The sequence below is a fragment of the Monodelphis domestica genome, chromosome 1 (genome assembly GCF_027887165.1).
Source record: "Monodelphis domestica isolate mMonDom1 chromosome 1, mMonDom1.pri, whole genome shotgun sequence".
Taxonomy (NCBI): domain Eukaryota; kingdom Metazoa; phylum Chordata; class Mammalia; order Didelphimorphia; family Didelphidae; genus Monodelphis; species Monodelphis domestica.
The window spans coordinates 228,898,578-228,914,619 of record NC_077227.1 but is presented as its reverse complement, the minus strand read 5'-3'; the positions used below and the strand labels follow the sequence as shown (position 1 = coordinate 228,914,619).

The following is a 16,042-nucleotide window of genomic DNA, read 5'->3' as shown; positions in this document are numbered from 1 at the left end:
TAGAGGAGATAATGGGCATCCTTATTTCACTCCTGATCTTATTGGGAATGCATCTAGTTTATCCCCATTGCAGATGATATTAGCTCATGGTTTTAGATATATACTGTTTATTATTTTTAGGAAAGGCCCTTCTATTCCTATACTTTCTAGTGTTTTTTTTTAAACAGTATTTTATTTGGTCATTTCCAAACATTATTCATTGGAAACAAATATCATTTTCTTCCCCCCCACCCCCTCGCTCCACCTCTCCCATAGCCGGCACATGATTCCACTGAGTATCACATGTATTCCTGACTCGAACCCATTTCCGTGTTGTTGGTATTTGAGCTAGAGTGTCCATTTAGAGTCTCTCCTCAGTCATATCCCCTCCACCCCTGTAGTCAAGCCGTTGTTTTTCTTCGGTGTTTTTACTCTCACAGTTTATCCTCTGCTTGTGGATAGTGTTTTTTAGATCCCTGCAGATTGTTCAGGGACATTGCATTGTCCCTAATGGAGAAGTCCATTACCTTCGATTGTACCACAGTGTATCAGTCTCTGTGTATAATGATTTCCTGGTTCTGCTCCTTTCGCTCAGCGTCACTTCCTGGAGGTTGTTCCAGACTCCATGGAATTCCTCCATTTTATTATTCCTTTTAGCACAATAGTATTCCATCACCAACATATACCACAATTTGTTCAGCCATTCCCCAATTGAAGGGCATCCCCTCATTTTACAATTTTTGGCCACCACAAGGAGTGCAGCTATGAATATTCTTGTACAAGTTTTTTCCTTATTATTTCTTTGGGGGTACAAACCCAGCAGTGCTATGGCTGGATCAAAGGGCAGACAGTCTTTTATTGCCCTTGGGACATAGTTCCAAATTGCCCTCCAGAATGGTTGGATCAATTCACAACTCCACCAGCAATGAATTAGTGTCCCTACTTTGCCGCTACCCTCCAGCATTCATTACTTTCCATAGCTGTCATATTAGCCAATCTGCTAGGTGTGAGGTGATACCTCAGAGTTGCTTTGATTTGCATCTCTCTGATTATAAGAGATGTAGAGCATTTTTTCATGTGCTTATTAATAGTTTTGATTTCTTTGCCTGAGAACTGCCTGTTCATGTCCCTTGCCCATTTATCAATTGGAGAATGGCTTGATTTTTTGTTCAATTGATTTAGCTCTTTGTAAATTTGAGTAATTAAACCTTTGTCAGAGGTTTTTATGAAGATTGCTTCTCAATTTTTTGCTTTCCTTCTGATTTTAGTTACATTGGTTTTGTTTGTACAAAACCTTTTTAATTTGATGTATTCCAAATTATTTATTTTGCATTTTGTGATTCTTTCTATGTCTTGCTTGGTTTTAAAATCTTTCCCTTCCCAAAGGTCTGACATGTATACTATTCTGTGTTTGCCTAATTTTATTATAGTTTCCTTCTTTATGTTCAAGTCAATCACCCATTTTGAATTTATCCTGGTATAGGGTGTGAGGTGGTGATTTAAACCTAATCTGTCCCACATTGTCCTCCAATTTTCTCAGCAGTTTTTATGAAATAGTGTATTTTTATCCCAAAAGCTGGGTTCTCTGGGTTTGTCGTATACTGTCCTGCTGACGTCACTTACCCCGAGTCTATTCCACTGATCCTCCTTTCTGTTTCTTAGCCAGTACCAAATTGTTTTGATGACTGCTGCTTTATAATATAGTCTGAGATCTGGGACTGCAAGGCCCCCTTCCTTTGTATTTTTTTTTCATTATTTCCCTGGATATCCTTGATCCTTTGTTCTTCCAAATGAACTTTGTTATGGTTTTTTCTAAATCAGTAAAAAAAAAATTGGAAGTTCAATGGGTATGGCACTAAATAGATAAATGAGTTTGGGTAAGATGGTCATTTTTATTATATTGGCTCGTCCTACCCATGAGCAGTTACTGTTCTTCCAATTGTTCAAGTCTAGTTTTAGTTGTGTGGAGAGTGTTTTTTAGATGTGTTCATATAGTTCCTGTGTTTGTTTCAGGAGATAGATTCCTAAGTATTTTACTTTGTCTAAGGTGATTTTGAATGGGATTTCTCTTTCTAGTTTTTGCTGCTGAGCTGTGTTGGAAATATATAGAAATGCTGATGACTTATGTGGGTTTATTTTGCATCCTGCAACTTTGCTAAAGTTGTTGACTATTTTGATTAGCTTTTTGGTTGAATCTCTAGGATTCTTTAAGTAGACTATCATGTCATCCACAAAGAGTGATAACTTGGTCTCCTCCTTGCCTATTTTAATGCCTTCAATTTCTTTTTCTTCTCTAATTGCTACTGCTTGTGTTCCTAGTACAATGTCAAATAATAGAGGTGATAATGGGCATCCTTGTTTCACTGCTTTCTAGTGTTTTTAATAGGAATGGGTGTTGTATTTTATCAAAGGCTTTTTCTACATCTATTGAAATAATCATGCGATTTTTGTTGGTTTGCTTGTTGATGTGGTCAGTTATGTGAATGGTTTTCCTAATATTGAACCAGCCCTGCATCCCTGGTATAAATCCTACTTGATCATGGTGGATGACCCTTCTGATCACTTGCTGGAGTCTTTTTGCTAGTATCCTATTTAAGATTTTTGCATCTATATTCATTAGGGAGATTGGTCTATAATTTTCTTTCTCTATTTTGACCTGCCTGGTTTTGGAATCAGTACCATGTTTGTGTCATAAAAGGAGTTTGTTGGAACTCCCTCTTTGCTTATTATGTCAAATAGTTTGTATAGTATTGGGATTAACTGTTCTTTGAATGTTTGATAGAATTCACTGGTGAATCCATTAGGTCCTGGGGATTTTTTCTTAGGGAGTTCTTTGATGGCCTGTTGGATTTCATTTTCTGATATGGCATTATTTAAGAATTCTATTTCTTCTTCTGTTAGCCAAGCAGTTTGTATATTTGTATATATTCGTCCATATTGCCTAGATTGGTATATTTATTGTCATATAATTGGGCAAAGTAATTTTAAATGATTACCTTAATTTCCTCTTCATTGGAGGTGATGTCCTCTTTACATCTTTGATGCTGTTAATTTGCCTTTCTTCTTTCCTTTTTTTAATTAGATTGACCAGTACTTTGTCTATTTTGTCTGTTTTTTCAAAGTACCAGCTTCTAGTCTTGTTTATTAGTTTAATAGTTCTATCACTTTCAATTTTATTAATTTCTCCCTTATTTTTTAGGATCTCTAGTTTGGTTTTCTTCTGGGGGTTTCTAATTTGTTCACTTTCAAGTTTTTTGATTTGCATTTCCAATCCATTAATCTCTGCCCTCCCTAATTTGTTAATATATGCACTCAAGGATATAAATTTTCCTCCGAGTACTGCTTTGACTGCATCCCATAAGGTTTGAAAGGATGTCTCACCATTGTCATTTTCCTCAATGAAATTATTGTTTCTATGATTTTTTCTCTAACTTTAACTAACAGATTTTGGAGTATCATATTATTTAATTTCCAATTAATTTTTGATTTGGTTTTCCATGTACCCTTACTGATCATTATTTTTATTGCCTTATGATATGAAAAGGTTGCATTTATTATTTCTGCTTTTCTGCATTTGTATGCCATGTTTCTGTGACCTAGTGTATGATCTATCTTTGTGAATGTGCCATATGGTGCTGAGAAGGTATATTCCTTTTTGTCCCTATTTATTTTTCTCCATATGTCTATTAACTCTAATTTTTCTAAGATTTCATTCACATCTTTTACCTCTTTCTTATTTATTTTTTGGTTTGATTGATCTAAATTTGATAGTGGTTGGTTCAAGTCTCCCACTAATATGTTTTTACTGTCTATTTCTTCCTTCAATTCTCCTAGTTTCTCCATTAGAAATTTGGGTGCTATACTATTTGTTGCATACATGTTGATTAGTGATATTTCCTCATTATCTAAAGTCCCTTTTAACAGAATGTAATTACCTTCCCTATCCCTTTTAATTAGGTCTATTTTTGCTTTGGCTTTGTCAGATATCATGATTGCAACTCTTGCCTTCTTTCTATCAGTTGAGGCCCAGAAGGTCTTACTCCATACTTTAATTCTGACCTTGTGAGTGTCTACCTACCTCATATGTGTTTCTTGAAGACAACATATGGTAGGGTTTTGGATTCTAATCCATTCTGCTATTCGTCTACGTTTTATGGGTGAGTTCATCCCATTCATGTTCAAAGTTATGATTGTCATTTGTGGATTCCCTGGCATTTTGATATCCTTCCCTAATTCTGACCTCTCTTCTTTAGCTATAACCTTTAAACCAATGATTTACTTTAGATTAGTCCCCCTAGTGCCCTCCCTTGATATGTTTTCCTTTCTAGCTTCTCCCTTTTTGTTCCCTCCCCCTCCCCCCTCTCCTTCCCTCCCTTTTTTGTTCCCCCCCCTCCCCCTATTGGTTTTCCCTTCTCCCTACCCCTGTTGGATAAGATAGAATTCAAGATCCCAATGGATCTAAATGCTCTTCCCTCTCAGAGTTGATTTCACTGAGAGTAAGGTTTAAGTAATACCAGTTAGCACTTTCTTCCTCTCCTCCCTCTAGGAAATTCCTTCCCCTCCCCTTCCCATGTGTATCTTTGTGTGAGAAAGATTATTCTATTTAATCCCCCCCCCCATTTCTTGGAGTATATCTTAGTAACATCAATGATTTCCCCCTCCCTTTTCCTTTCTATCCCCCCTTTCTCCATATCATCTTGATGCCCCAAATGTTCCCTATGCATGATTCTTCTTACTACTCTAATGATGAATATAATTTTTGAGAGTTACACATTACATTTTCCCCACATATTAACATATATAAATTGATATAAATGTAATCCTTATAGAAGAGAGTTTGAATAAAAGAAAAAGATAACATTTTTCTCCTTTTCCCTTTCCTTCATATTTACCTTTTCAGGTATTCCATGCTCTTTGTTTTTTGATATCGAACTTTCCACAGAGCTCTGGTCTTTTCTTTCCAAAAACTTGGAAATCTTCTATTTTGTTGAATGCTCATATTTTTCCCTGCAAGTATTTTCCCCATCTAGCTGATTCTTGGTTGAAGACCCAGCTCTCTTGCCTTTCTGAAAATCATGTTCCATGCCTTACGGTCATTCAGAGTGGAAATTTCAAGGTTTTGTGTGACCCTGATTGGCATTCCTTTATATCTAAATTGTCTTTTTCTGGCTTCTTGTAAGATTTTTTCTTTTGCTTGAGAGTTTTGGAATTTGGCAACTACATTCCTGGGAGTTGTCTTTTGGGGATTGAGTGTTGAGGGTGTTCTGTGAACTCTTTCAATGCCTGTATTGCCCCCTATTTCTAGAATCTCTGGGCAGCTTTCTTTGATGATATCTTGTATTATAATGTCGAGCTTACTATTTATTTCTGGATTTTCTGGTAGGCCAATTATTCTCATATTATCTCGCCTTCCTCTATTTTCACCTTGTCAGTGAGATATTTTATGTTCTCTTCTAATTTCTTGGTCTTTTGACTTTGCTTTATTAATTCTTGCTCTTTTGCAAGATCATTGTCTTCCAGTTGCCTGATTCTGACCTTCAAAGCCTGGTTTTCCTTTTCAGTTTGGTCAAGCTGTTTCTGTAGTTGCGTTTTTTTCGTGCTTCATATTGTTGAGTTCCTTTTGCATTATTTCCCATTTTTCCTGCCAGAAGGCTTCCATCTTTTTGATCATTTCCAATTTAAATTCTTCAAGAGTTTGTGGAGAGTTTCCATTTCCTTTGGATGGTTTTGGAGCATTTGCTTGTGTTTCCTCTTCTATCTCCTCTGTATTTTGTATTTTTGCTCCATAAAATGTGTCCAAAGTCACCCCCTTCTTCTTGCTTTTCTTGGTGTTTGGAGGTTTTTGTACTTCTGTACTGTTTGCCATCTCTATCTGAGTGAGGAGGACTGGCTCTTAGTGTATCTGTCTGATGGTCCGAGGCTTTAGCCCCAGGCAAATTGTCTGTTCTCTGCAGCTGCTCTGTCTTCCCGGGGAAGCCCAGGGTCTGCCCTCCCCTGCCTTCTAGCATTTTGGGTGTTACTGCTCTCAGTTCCCTCCAGTTGCTTCTCCACTGCCTTACTTCCATGTTCTGAGCCTGGCACAGCACTGTCTGCAAGGTACCTCAGAGCCTTTGCCGGCCCTGAGGTTTCTGTTCTTTCAGAAGACCCTGCACTCTAAGGTGGGAGAGGTCCTGGCCTCCCTGAGTTCTGAGGGCTCCTGATGGGATTAAGTTCAGCTGTTTTGGGCTGGATGAGCACCAAAACAAAAAAACCTCCTCTGCAGTTGGTGTTGGATAACCTGAGACTGGCCCAGGTTAATTTCAAAGTAAGCCCTTAGCCCTTTGGAGCAACCCCTTTGCTGGCCCTGAGGTTTCTGTCCTTTCAGAAGCTCTGAGGGCTCCTGATGGGATTAGGTTCAGCTGATTCCCTGAAGCTGGAACCTCCCGTGAAACTCAAATGGAAGGACCCAGCCAGGGGGCTACAGGCTTCCCCCGTCTCTCTCTGTATCCCTGCCGTCTGTGTTGGGTACCCCTGAGACTGGGTCAGGTTGCTTTCAAGATGCACCCTTCAAAATAGCCGGCCCTGAGGCCCTTTTGCTGGCCCTGAGATTCCTGCTGGTGCCGCGCTCTAGGTTGGGGGGGGGGGGGAATGGGTCCTGGGACCTTCCTTCTGCCTTCCCCTTAGATCCAAGTGATCTAGGATTCTGGCTTTTGGAGGGCGTACCTTTTGATACAAGTCCAGAAGGAGGGTTCCCCGGGTCTGTCCTGTTGTTCAGTTTGAATTTCGGTGTCCTGGGAGCATTTAGTTTGTGATCAGTAAGGAAGGGTTTTCAGAGGTCTGAACTTTTGCTGCCTCTAAATCGCCATCTTGACCGGAAGTCACTTTGTTCATTTCTTACAGCACAATCAAATTTTATTCAGTTGGGCCCCAAATGATGAGAACTTCCTCAAATTTCCTATTCTCTACTACTAAAAAAAGGGCTAGACACATGAATCTTTCTCTTTTTCTATGGAAATGGTCTAGTGGTGGTACTATTGGATCATGTGGTATGCACAATTTAGTAACTTTTAGAGCTTTAATTCAAAATTGTTTTACAGAATGGCTATATTAATTCATAGCTCCATCAGCAGTGCTGCTGGGCTGGAAAAAATGACTCAGTGAGATACTTTTTTCTTGGACTTTTCAATCAAAACTTGGTCTGATATATTTCCTAGTCTTTTATGGGGTGGGTTTGGGGGAACCCTTGGAAATACTATTTCCTTCTATTCTGCAATCTTGTCCTATAGAATCTTTCTTTTTTTTTATCACTGATCTTTAAAGTATATGTCTAGCAATGAAATATCTGGGTCAAAGAGAACTAATATTTTAGTCACTTTCTCAGCATATTTTGAAATTGCTTTCTTGTTCTGTTGTACCAATTCATAGTTCCACCAATAGAACATCAATGTGCTTGTCTTTCCACAACTCCTCCAATAAGATTATTACCATCTTTTTTATCTTTGAGAATTTAATGGATATGAAGGTAAAAACTGAGTTGTTTTGATTTGCATTTCCTTTATTTTTGGTGATTTGAGGCATTTTTCTCATGGCAATTACAGCTTGTAATTCTTCTGAGATCCAACTGATCATCCATGCCTTTCGATCTTTTATTTATTGAAGAGTAGCCTTTGGTCTTATTTACTCTTAGTGACCTTTACCTCTTAGATATCAGATCTTTCTCAAAGATATCTGATAGAAAGATTTCTCCTTCCCTAAACCACTTCCTATATTTTCAATTTCATGTAATTGAAATGATCTATTTTATCTTTTGTGATTATTTTTATTTCATTAAGAATCCTAACAACAGTCATGGGAAGTACCTCATCTGGTACTCTTCTAATTTTTTTTTACTGTTCAGTTTACATATACATTTTGAATTTACTATGTATACGTTGATCTAAGCCTAATTTATGCCAAACTGCTATACTGTTATCCCAGAAATTCTTGTAAAAAAGAGAATAGGGAGGAAATATGGGGAAGCAAGACTGGGAGGAAGGATTTATTAAGTGCTGACTATGCCAGGGACTCTGCTAAGCACTGTAAAGATATTATATCATTTGATCTTCATGGCAACCCTGGAAGGCAGGTGCTATTATTATTTCCAAGTTTATTTAAGTTGAAGAAACTGAGGCAGAAAGAGATTAAGTGAGATGCCCATGGTCAAATAAATGTCTGAGGCTGATTTTGAACTGAGGTCTTCCTCATTCCTGTTCCTGCATTCTATTCACTGCATCACCCAGCTACCACTACTGTCAGAATTAAATTTCACAAAAATCACTTAGGAAGTAGGAGGATGAGGGCAGAGGGGGATGGATTGAAGAGGTCTGTGGCAATATACTCCAAAGAGTTTATTGCAATAACACAAGCAAGAGATAGTAAAGGCCTATCCCAAAGAGGTGGCTGTGTGAATAGAGAAGGCAGATGCAAGAGATGTTGTGCATATAGAAATGATAAGATTTTGAAATTGAGTAGTTACACAGGATATGGGAGAGCAAGGAATTGAAGGTGAAACCCAAGGTTGTGAGAATTTTAGAAATTTGATGATAGGGAAAGATGGAAAAGGGGTGGGTTGGGAGAGAGGGGGAATAATGTAATGAGATTTGTGATGCAGATCACAACCCATTCATGACTACATATCCCGTGCAACCTATTCTGCCCATCCAAAATGATGATAATTGCTAATATTTGTATGGTGTATTATGAGCCAGGTGTTTTTTATAAAGTTTTATATATATGTGCTTTTATAAATGTTATATCATTTGATTCTCACAAGAATCCTAAATTATAGGTACTATTACCCCATTTTACAGATAAGGAAACTGAGGTAAATGAGGGCTAAGAGATTGTTACAGGTCACACAATTAGGAAGTTGGAAACTGAATTTGGACTTAGGTTTTCCTCATTCCAGGCCTATCTACTGTGCTACCTTGCTGCAATGTTGGAAACATACCTAACAACTAGCTAGCAAAGACCCTAGAGTTGATCACATGTCAGTTTCCAATCTTGACTTTGGAGAACCACTAGATGACCCAGAGGTCAGAAATAAAATTGGATTTGATTCTGATTATGATATAGAAGGATTTATTAACAAATAAATGTCTTAATTTCAGTTTCAGTTTAAATAGCCAAGAGCTGCAAAAAAATTAAGAAATTTTAACAAGTTTTCATGGTAATCTGGTACTAACATAATTCACCTCAAAATTCTCAAATGAATTAAGTTATTCAAGAAACCACAAAACCCATTTTCTTTTTTACAACTATATTCATAGTTTAAAAATATATAAAATACTCACTTCATCAGCAAGGAACTCCTTACTCAGACCAAAATCTGTTAGCACCACATGGCCATTATTATCAAGAAGAATATTCTCTAGTTTAATGTCACGATATATAATACCCAGCTGTAAAATAAGCAAATCAACATTTAAAAGAACAATTTCTTTAAAATAACAATGAAAACTCTTAAATATAACATTTTAAAAATCATGTCACTCACTCAAGAATCCACAACAGTTCCCCATCACTAATCAGATTGATTCTATCATACAAGGTCCTCTGTCAGTTTCCCTTCTCATAACTACCCTATGGAATTTCTCATTATTCTCTAATGTGACCTATCAATAGAGCAAGTCAATTTTCTTATCTTTTATCCACTTATATCATATTTGTCCTGCTTTTTTGTTAATGTTTTCCATCAGGAAAAACTTCCACTTTCTCCTTGAAGTTACCCTTTTGAGAAGCCTTCCCTGATTAAACTGCCCATACATTTTATCTCTTTCTTTTTTTTTTTAATTTTATAGTATTTTATTTGATCATTTCCATGCATTTTTCATTAAAGACAAAGATCATTTTCTTTTCCTCCCTCCGACCCCCCGTGGCCGACGCGTGATTCCACTGGTATCATATGTGTTCTTGACTTGAACCCATTGCCATGTTGTTAGTATTTGCATCAGAGTGTTCGCTCAGAGTCTTTCCTCTGTCATGTCCCCTCAGCCATTGTAGTCAGGCAGTTGCTTTTCCTTGGTGTTTCTATTCCCTCAGTTTGTCCTCTGCTTTTGGATAGTGTTTTTTTTTTCTCCTTGATCCCTGCAGATTGTGCAGGGACATTACACCGCCACTAATGGAGAAGTCCATTATATTCGATTATACCACAGTGTGTTTGTCTCTGTGTACAATGTTCTCCTGGTTCTGCTCCTCTCGCTCTGCATCACTTCCTGGAGGTTGTTCCAGTTCACATGGAATTCCTCCACTTTATTATTCCTTTGAGCACAATTAGTACTCCATCACCAACATATACCACAATTTGTTCAGCCATTCCCCAATTGATGGGCATCCCCTCATTTTCCAATTTTTGGCCACCACAAAGAGTGCAGCTATGAATATTTTTGTACAAGTCTTTTTGTCCATTATCTCTTTGGGGTACAAACCCAGCAGTGCTATGGCTGGATCAAAGGGTAGACATTCTTTTATCGCCCTTTGTGCATAGTTCCAAATTGCCCTCCAGAATGGCTGGATCAGTTCACAACTCCACCAGCAATGAATTAATGTCCCTACTTTGCCACATCCCCTCCAGCATTCATTACTTTCCATAACTGTCATGTTAGCCAATCTGCTAGGTGTGAGGTGATACCTCAGAGTTGTTTTGATTTGCATCTCTCTGATTATAAGAGATGTGGAGCACTTCTTCATGTGCTTATTAATAGTTTTGATTTCTTTATCTGAAAACTGTCTATCCATGTCCCTTGCCCATTTATCAATTGGGGAATGGCTTGATTTTTTGTACAATTGATTTAGCTCTTTATAAATTTGAGTAATTAAACCTTTGTCAGAGGTTTTTATGAAGATTTTTTCCCAATTTGTTGTTTTCCTTCTGATTTTAGTTACATTGCTTTTGTTTGTACAAAAGCCTTTTAATTTGATGTAGTCGAAATTATTTATTTTACATTTTGTGATTCTCTCTATGTCTTGCTTGGTTTTAAAGTCTTTCCCTTCCCAAAGGTCTGACATGTATACTATTCTGTGTTTACCCAATTTACTTATGGTTTCCTTCTTTATGTTTAAGTCTTTCACCCATTTTGAATTTATCTTGGTGTAGGGTGTGAGGTGTTGATCAATTCCTAATCTCTCCCACACTGTCTTCCAATTTTCCCAGCAGTTCTTATCAAATAGTGAATTTTTGTCCCAAGACCTGGGATTTTTATCTCTTTCTTTAATGTTTTACAGCACTTTTATATCATTTGTATTACATTTATCACACCTCTGTCAGGTTTTCTTATATGTTTGTCTGACCTTGGTAAAATTGCAGAACTCTTGATTTTCCATTTGTTTTATATTTTTAGTATCTAGTAAAGGACTGTGTGTAATGGGTAATTAGAAATAACTTTTTAAATGAACCCATTTAAATATTTAAAATCATCTTATTTTGGATAGTACTTAGGGTTGAAGCAGTTAATGTAAACCTATTCAGTATTATATAACAATTTTATTCTGTGTACAACCACTACTGATCAAAACAAACTGCAAATTATCTCATTTCTTACAAAAACTGCATCATTGCCAATTTCTCAGTGCTAGTCTCATATCCAGTCTTAAAATGAACTCCTGGGCTGAATTAAATGTTCTAAACAAAGGAAACCTATTTTCACCAATACCAAAGCTATTGAAATCTTTGATAATCTCTTAAAAGGGACAAATAAATTTGAATATAGAAAACATAAGAATGATTTCCAAGAAGCAACTTTTTCTGCTTGAGGAAATCTATATGTCAATCAATCTGACTCAAATCCCTAAGTTATAGGCTGAGTGCCATTTAAAGGATGCCACCTTCAAAGAAAAGTATGGTACTTAAAGACTTAAAGAGGGACAATGCTGGGGGCCATCAGACCACGACGCCTTGACAGAGTCACGTGTGGTAGCTGGGGAGACCACAGAGTGGTTCTTGGAGAGATGTGACTGCCTACTCTATCCCCTTTACATGACCTCTTTCATTAATGCCCATTACCTATGAATTGACATGATTATTATTCTCCCTAGACTCAAAAGAAATAATGCAAGAGCAAAACACCTGTACCCTAATTCTCTAAAACATCACCAAAAGATCAGACTCTCAAACCCAATTCCAAAAGACTATCGTGGGTTAACTTTTACTTAGGTACATAATTCCCAGCAAAACTGCAGCTACAGGTCAAGCCCAAAATTTTCTCATGAAGCCAGCACACAAGTCAATCATAGAGGCCCATATAATACATACAGCAACAGAACAGGTACACTAAGCTTCAATATGCCTTAGTGACTCAATTACACAAATCAGTAACTCAAACTCCCTAGTAAGCCACCTGTGATGAAACCACCTGTGACAAAATCATTTATCTTGTATTCTGTCTGTAATTACAATACAAAAATATAGAATGTTAATCAAGTGATTTGTTACAGGCTAATGTATCACTTTTCCAATTATCTCTCTTTGAACATGTGTATTAGATAATGTAATCTGCATGCCAAGAAAATGGGTATAAAAATAAAATCTCAGCCTGGGCATGGCAGAGCAGCTCGGAGATGCAAAGCAGTCCCATGGCCGTAATGATTAAGCTGTCTTCTGTTTGTTACCTGTCAGGAACCCTGGAGTCGTGAGTGAGGCTGGACCCTGATCATGGCAGGACAAATAAAATATACTCTTAGGATGGGATAAAAAAATCTCTAGATTTTCTAGTTATTTTACTGAGCACTAGAAAACATTTAGTAATATACATTTACCCTGTTCCTCTCCTCCAGGACCCCCTTATAAATGTCTCTTTTGGACTAGGGAATTAAAAAAGAACAAGGTCACTAGTATGATATGCATTCTACCATGACACATTTATATATTAAATGAATGTCAGTCTAAGCTACGTTTTGTTCACATAATTGACTTTTACTGCAATGCTCCTCAGCAATATATGAATGTAAACATTGTCACTGGTATAAATAGTAAAGCAGGCAGGTTTTAACCCAATCATTATTACTGTTTACATTTATAGATTTTTCTTTTATAAATGGAGTTGATGTTTTTATATGAGCTAAGAAGTACTAAATTTAAAATATATTCCTTCTGGCTTCTTAGTCTTATTGCAATGTTTTTGGTGATTTCATTATAGTTCATAGAAAACCAAAAATCATAATTTCTGTTCCTAAGCATTAAAATTTTAACACACCTTTTGATTGAGTCCTGGATCTGGTTCTATTAGTATATGATAATATCTAAATAAAATTACAAGGAATAAAGGTAGTACTAAGTACAATTTTTAAAATACAGCCATAATCCTTGTGTTTCTGTGTTGCAACTTTGTTTTTAAGTTATGGCCCATAAAAAAGGCACATACATATATGCATGTATATTTAAATCTTCATATTTTTTTCACAATTTTAATATATCTTGTTACAGTTAAGGTTCTGAACTAATAATATGGCCAGTTCATTGGGCCACAAACACTTTTAGATTTAAATAAGAAATATGAAGATTATAACTAAAATTTCTTAAATCTAGATAAATGGTAATTTCAATAAAATAAGAAAGGACTTTTATACTGATTTTTTCAACATAACTTACAATATTATAGAAAAATATTGAATATTTTGTTTTAGCAGCTGAGATGAGTCTATACAGGGTTAGGAAAAGGATAGGAAGAATGCCAAAGATTAAAAAATTAGAACTGAGATAAAGGAAATTGAATGTACAGGATTCTCAACCAATAAGAAAGAAAGGTACTCTCCCTTCTCTACCAAATTAGTATGTGCTCAGATATGGGAGGAGGTTTTATTTTGGAAAATACATAATGGGAAGTATGGTTCCATATTAAATAGGATACTTTCTATGCTAAATTTGTGTTCTTTTCTGAAAAATAAAAACCATAGGGTTATTCTTTTCAAAGGGAGTTGGGGTGGGTGGGTCAGAAGTTAATAAAGCATTGTTTCCAACTCCTTGGTAGAACAGAAAAGTTTCTAAGACTCTATCTCTTACTTTAGTAATTGGTAATATAGCAGGAAAGAGAATGGAAAAAAATATATTTACAATGAATGAAACCAATAATACACTAAAGAAACACGCTCAAACACAATATAAGGGTTACTCTGAAAAAGAAGCTAGGGACATTAAGTAGCTTACCTTATGAAGGTGTTCAAGGGCAAGCACGATTTCTCCAATGAATATCTGTACTTCATTTTCTGTGAAACGTTCTCTTTGAGAAAGGTGAGTAAAAAGCTCACCACCATTTATGTAATCTAAAAACAAAACATAAGGTTTTTTGTTCTTTGATTTGTGTTAAAAAAGTAAAGGGAATATTTCTTTTTTGTTATGGTTGCTCTTGAGTAAGGACAAAACAGAGGTTGTACTTGTTTATTTTTACATTTTAGTAATTTTTAAATTACTTCCAAAAAGGACATAAAAGTTCATTGTAGTTAATATACAAAAGCAGCATATCTTACTATAAAAACTTAGTGTAAAATATTATTACAATTCTGATAAACAGGACTGTCTCTCCTTAAGTGATAGTCACATTGGGGTGTATGTGGAGTTCAAGGGGCACTAGCACCTCTGGTCTGAGGGCTTGCTAAGCTCTTTTTAGGGTTGCTCATTTACCTTTGGTGTCCACCTTCTGTCAATCTCTTGTGGCTCTACGAAGCTGTAACATGAATAGCTGTCACACCTCAGTAAAACATTTTAAGCAGATGGGGTGTGCATGTGCATGTGTGTGTGTGCATGCATGCATTTGTTAGTTACCACATATACATACACAGTGTCTCCAAGGTTTTAGTCAGCTTTAAGCTTTTAAAGCCTTTTTTAAGGGAATAACATCTATGTGCATGTGTAAGCACACAAACCTGTGTCTCTGTATTTCATTGAAGAAATTAAGTATGTGTATTTATACAACTTCTCTCCACCCCCAAAAAAAGTTTTGCATGCAGGATAACTTATTACTTAGTTCAGAAAAGTTACTCTGAGCATGTGTGTGTGTGTGTGTGTGTGTGTGTGTGTGTGTGTGTGTGTTTCAGTCTGTCTCTCTCTGTGTTGAGAGGTAGTGCACCTGACATTGGCAGATTTGGTTTCATCTATACTCTTCTCTTGGGTCACACTTGAGGTAAAAAATGCAATAAAGAAAAGGCACTTTCTCCCCTCTACATACACACAGTAATGCCCTTCTCACATACATACTAAAGTAAAAAGAAACACAGCATGTAGCTAGTTTGCTCTTAAAAATGAAGAAAATTCTGTTGACAAAACACATTTATTCTCCCATAACTTCCTGCCAGACATAGTGAATCCAGCAATTATCCTTAGATTTTTGAAGACCTAAACAGGCCCTCTGTCCTAGACTGGTCAGTTACCTACTCTCTCAGAGTACTGGGCAACTGTATAAATTTTCAAACAGTTTTAAGTCTACATCAATGGAGGGAGTTTCCTCATCCATATTCTTATAGCAATGCACATTCCAGACCAAGCACAACCACAAGCACCCCAAGTCTTCTACACACCTAAAAAACTCAGTACTCCTGAATAACTGGCATCCAAAATGAACCATTGGTGATGAGAACATATCCCCAAACTTGCAATGCTCTAACATTACTTTGGTAAATCTTTTTTAAAATAACACTTCATCTAAAACAAATATCTGGAATACTGATATACAATTAAATTTTTCTTTAAAAAAAAAGTCTACTTAGAAAATAGTCATTAGCATTTGTAAGTAGTTAGGAAACTTTTCACCTGAAAATTCTAAAACTGTTTCTCCTACATGACCTAATATGATATATGCTTTCATACTCTGAATAAAGACTAGAATAAGATTTCAGAACTAAAGGGAACTTAAAGACCAACATGTTTCCAGTGTTTTAAAGAAAAACAAACAAACCAGACATCCAGAATTGGAACAACTTGTCCACCAGAAAATGCTATGAAGCACTGAATGTTCTGTTTATGAATGTTTACCAGGATTTTTTCGTGGTAATAAGTTTACTAGGAGATCAATATGGACTAGGGTTTTATTCTTTGCTTTTAGATCTCACTTGGAAA

General features: G+C 36.4%; 1 protein-coding gene across 6 annotated transcripts in view; it reads right to left on the bottom strand.

Annotated features, from left to right (window-relative positions):
* The window catches only part of RPS6KA5 (ribosomal protein S6 kinase A5), a 201,727-nt gene that overhangs the window by 79,699 nt on the left and 105,986 nt on the right, over positions 1 to 16,042 (bottom strand). For all 6 annotated transcript variants that reach the window (XM_056810522.1, XM_007472595.3, XM_007472594.3 and 3 more), the window contains 2 exons: positions 14,138 to 14,253; positions 9,291 to 9,398 (listed from right to left, as the gene is read on the bottom strand). In XM_056810522.1, coding sequence (XP_056666500.1) covers positions 9,291 to 9,398; positions 14,138 to 14,253 — 224 coding nt within the window. The remainder of the gene's footprint in view (positions 1 to 9,290; positions 9,399 to 14,137; positions 14,254 to 16,042) is intronic.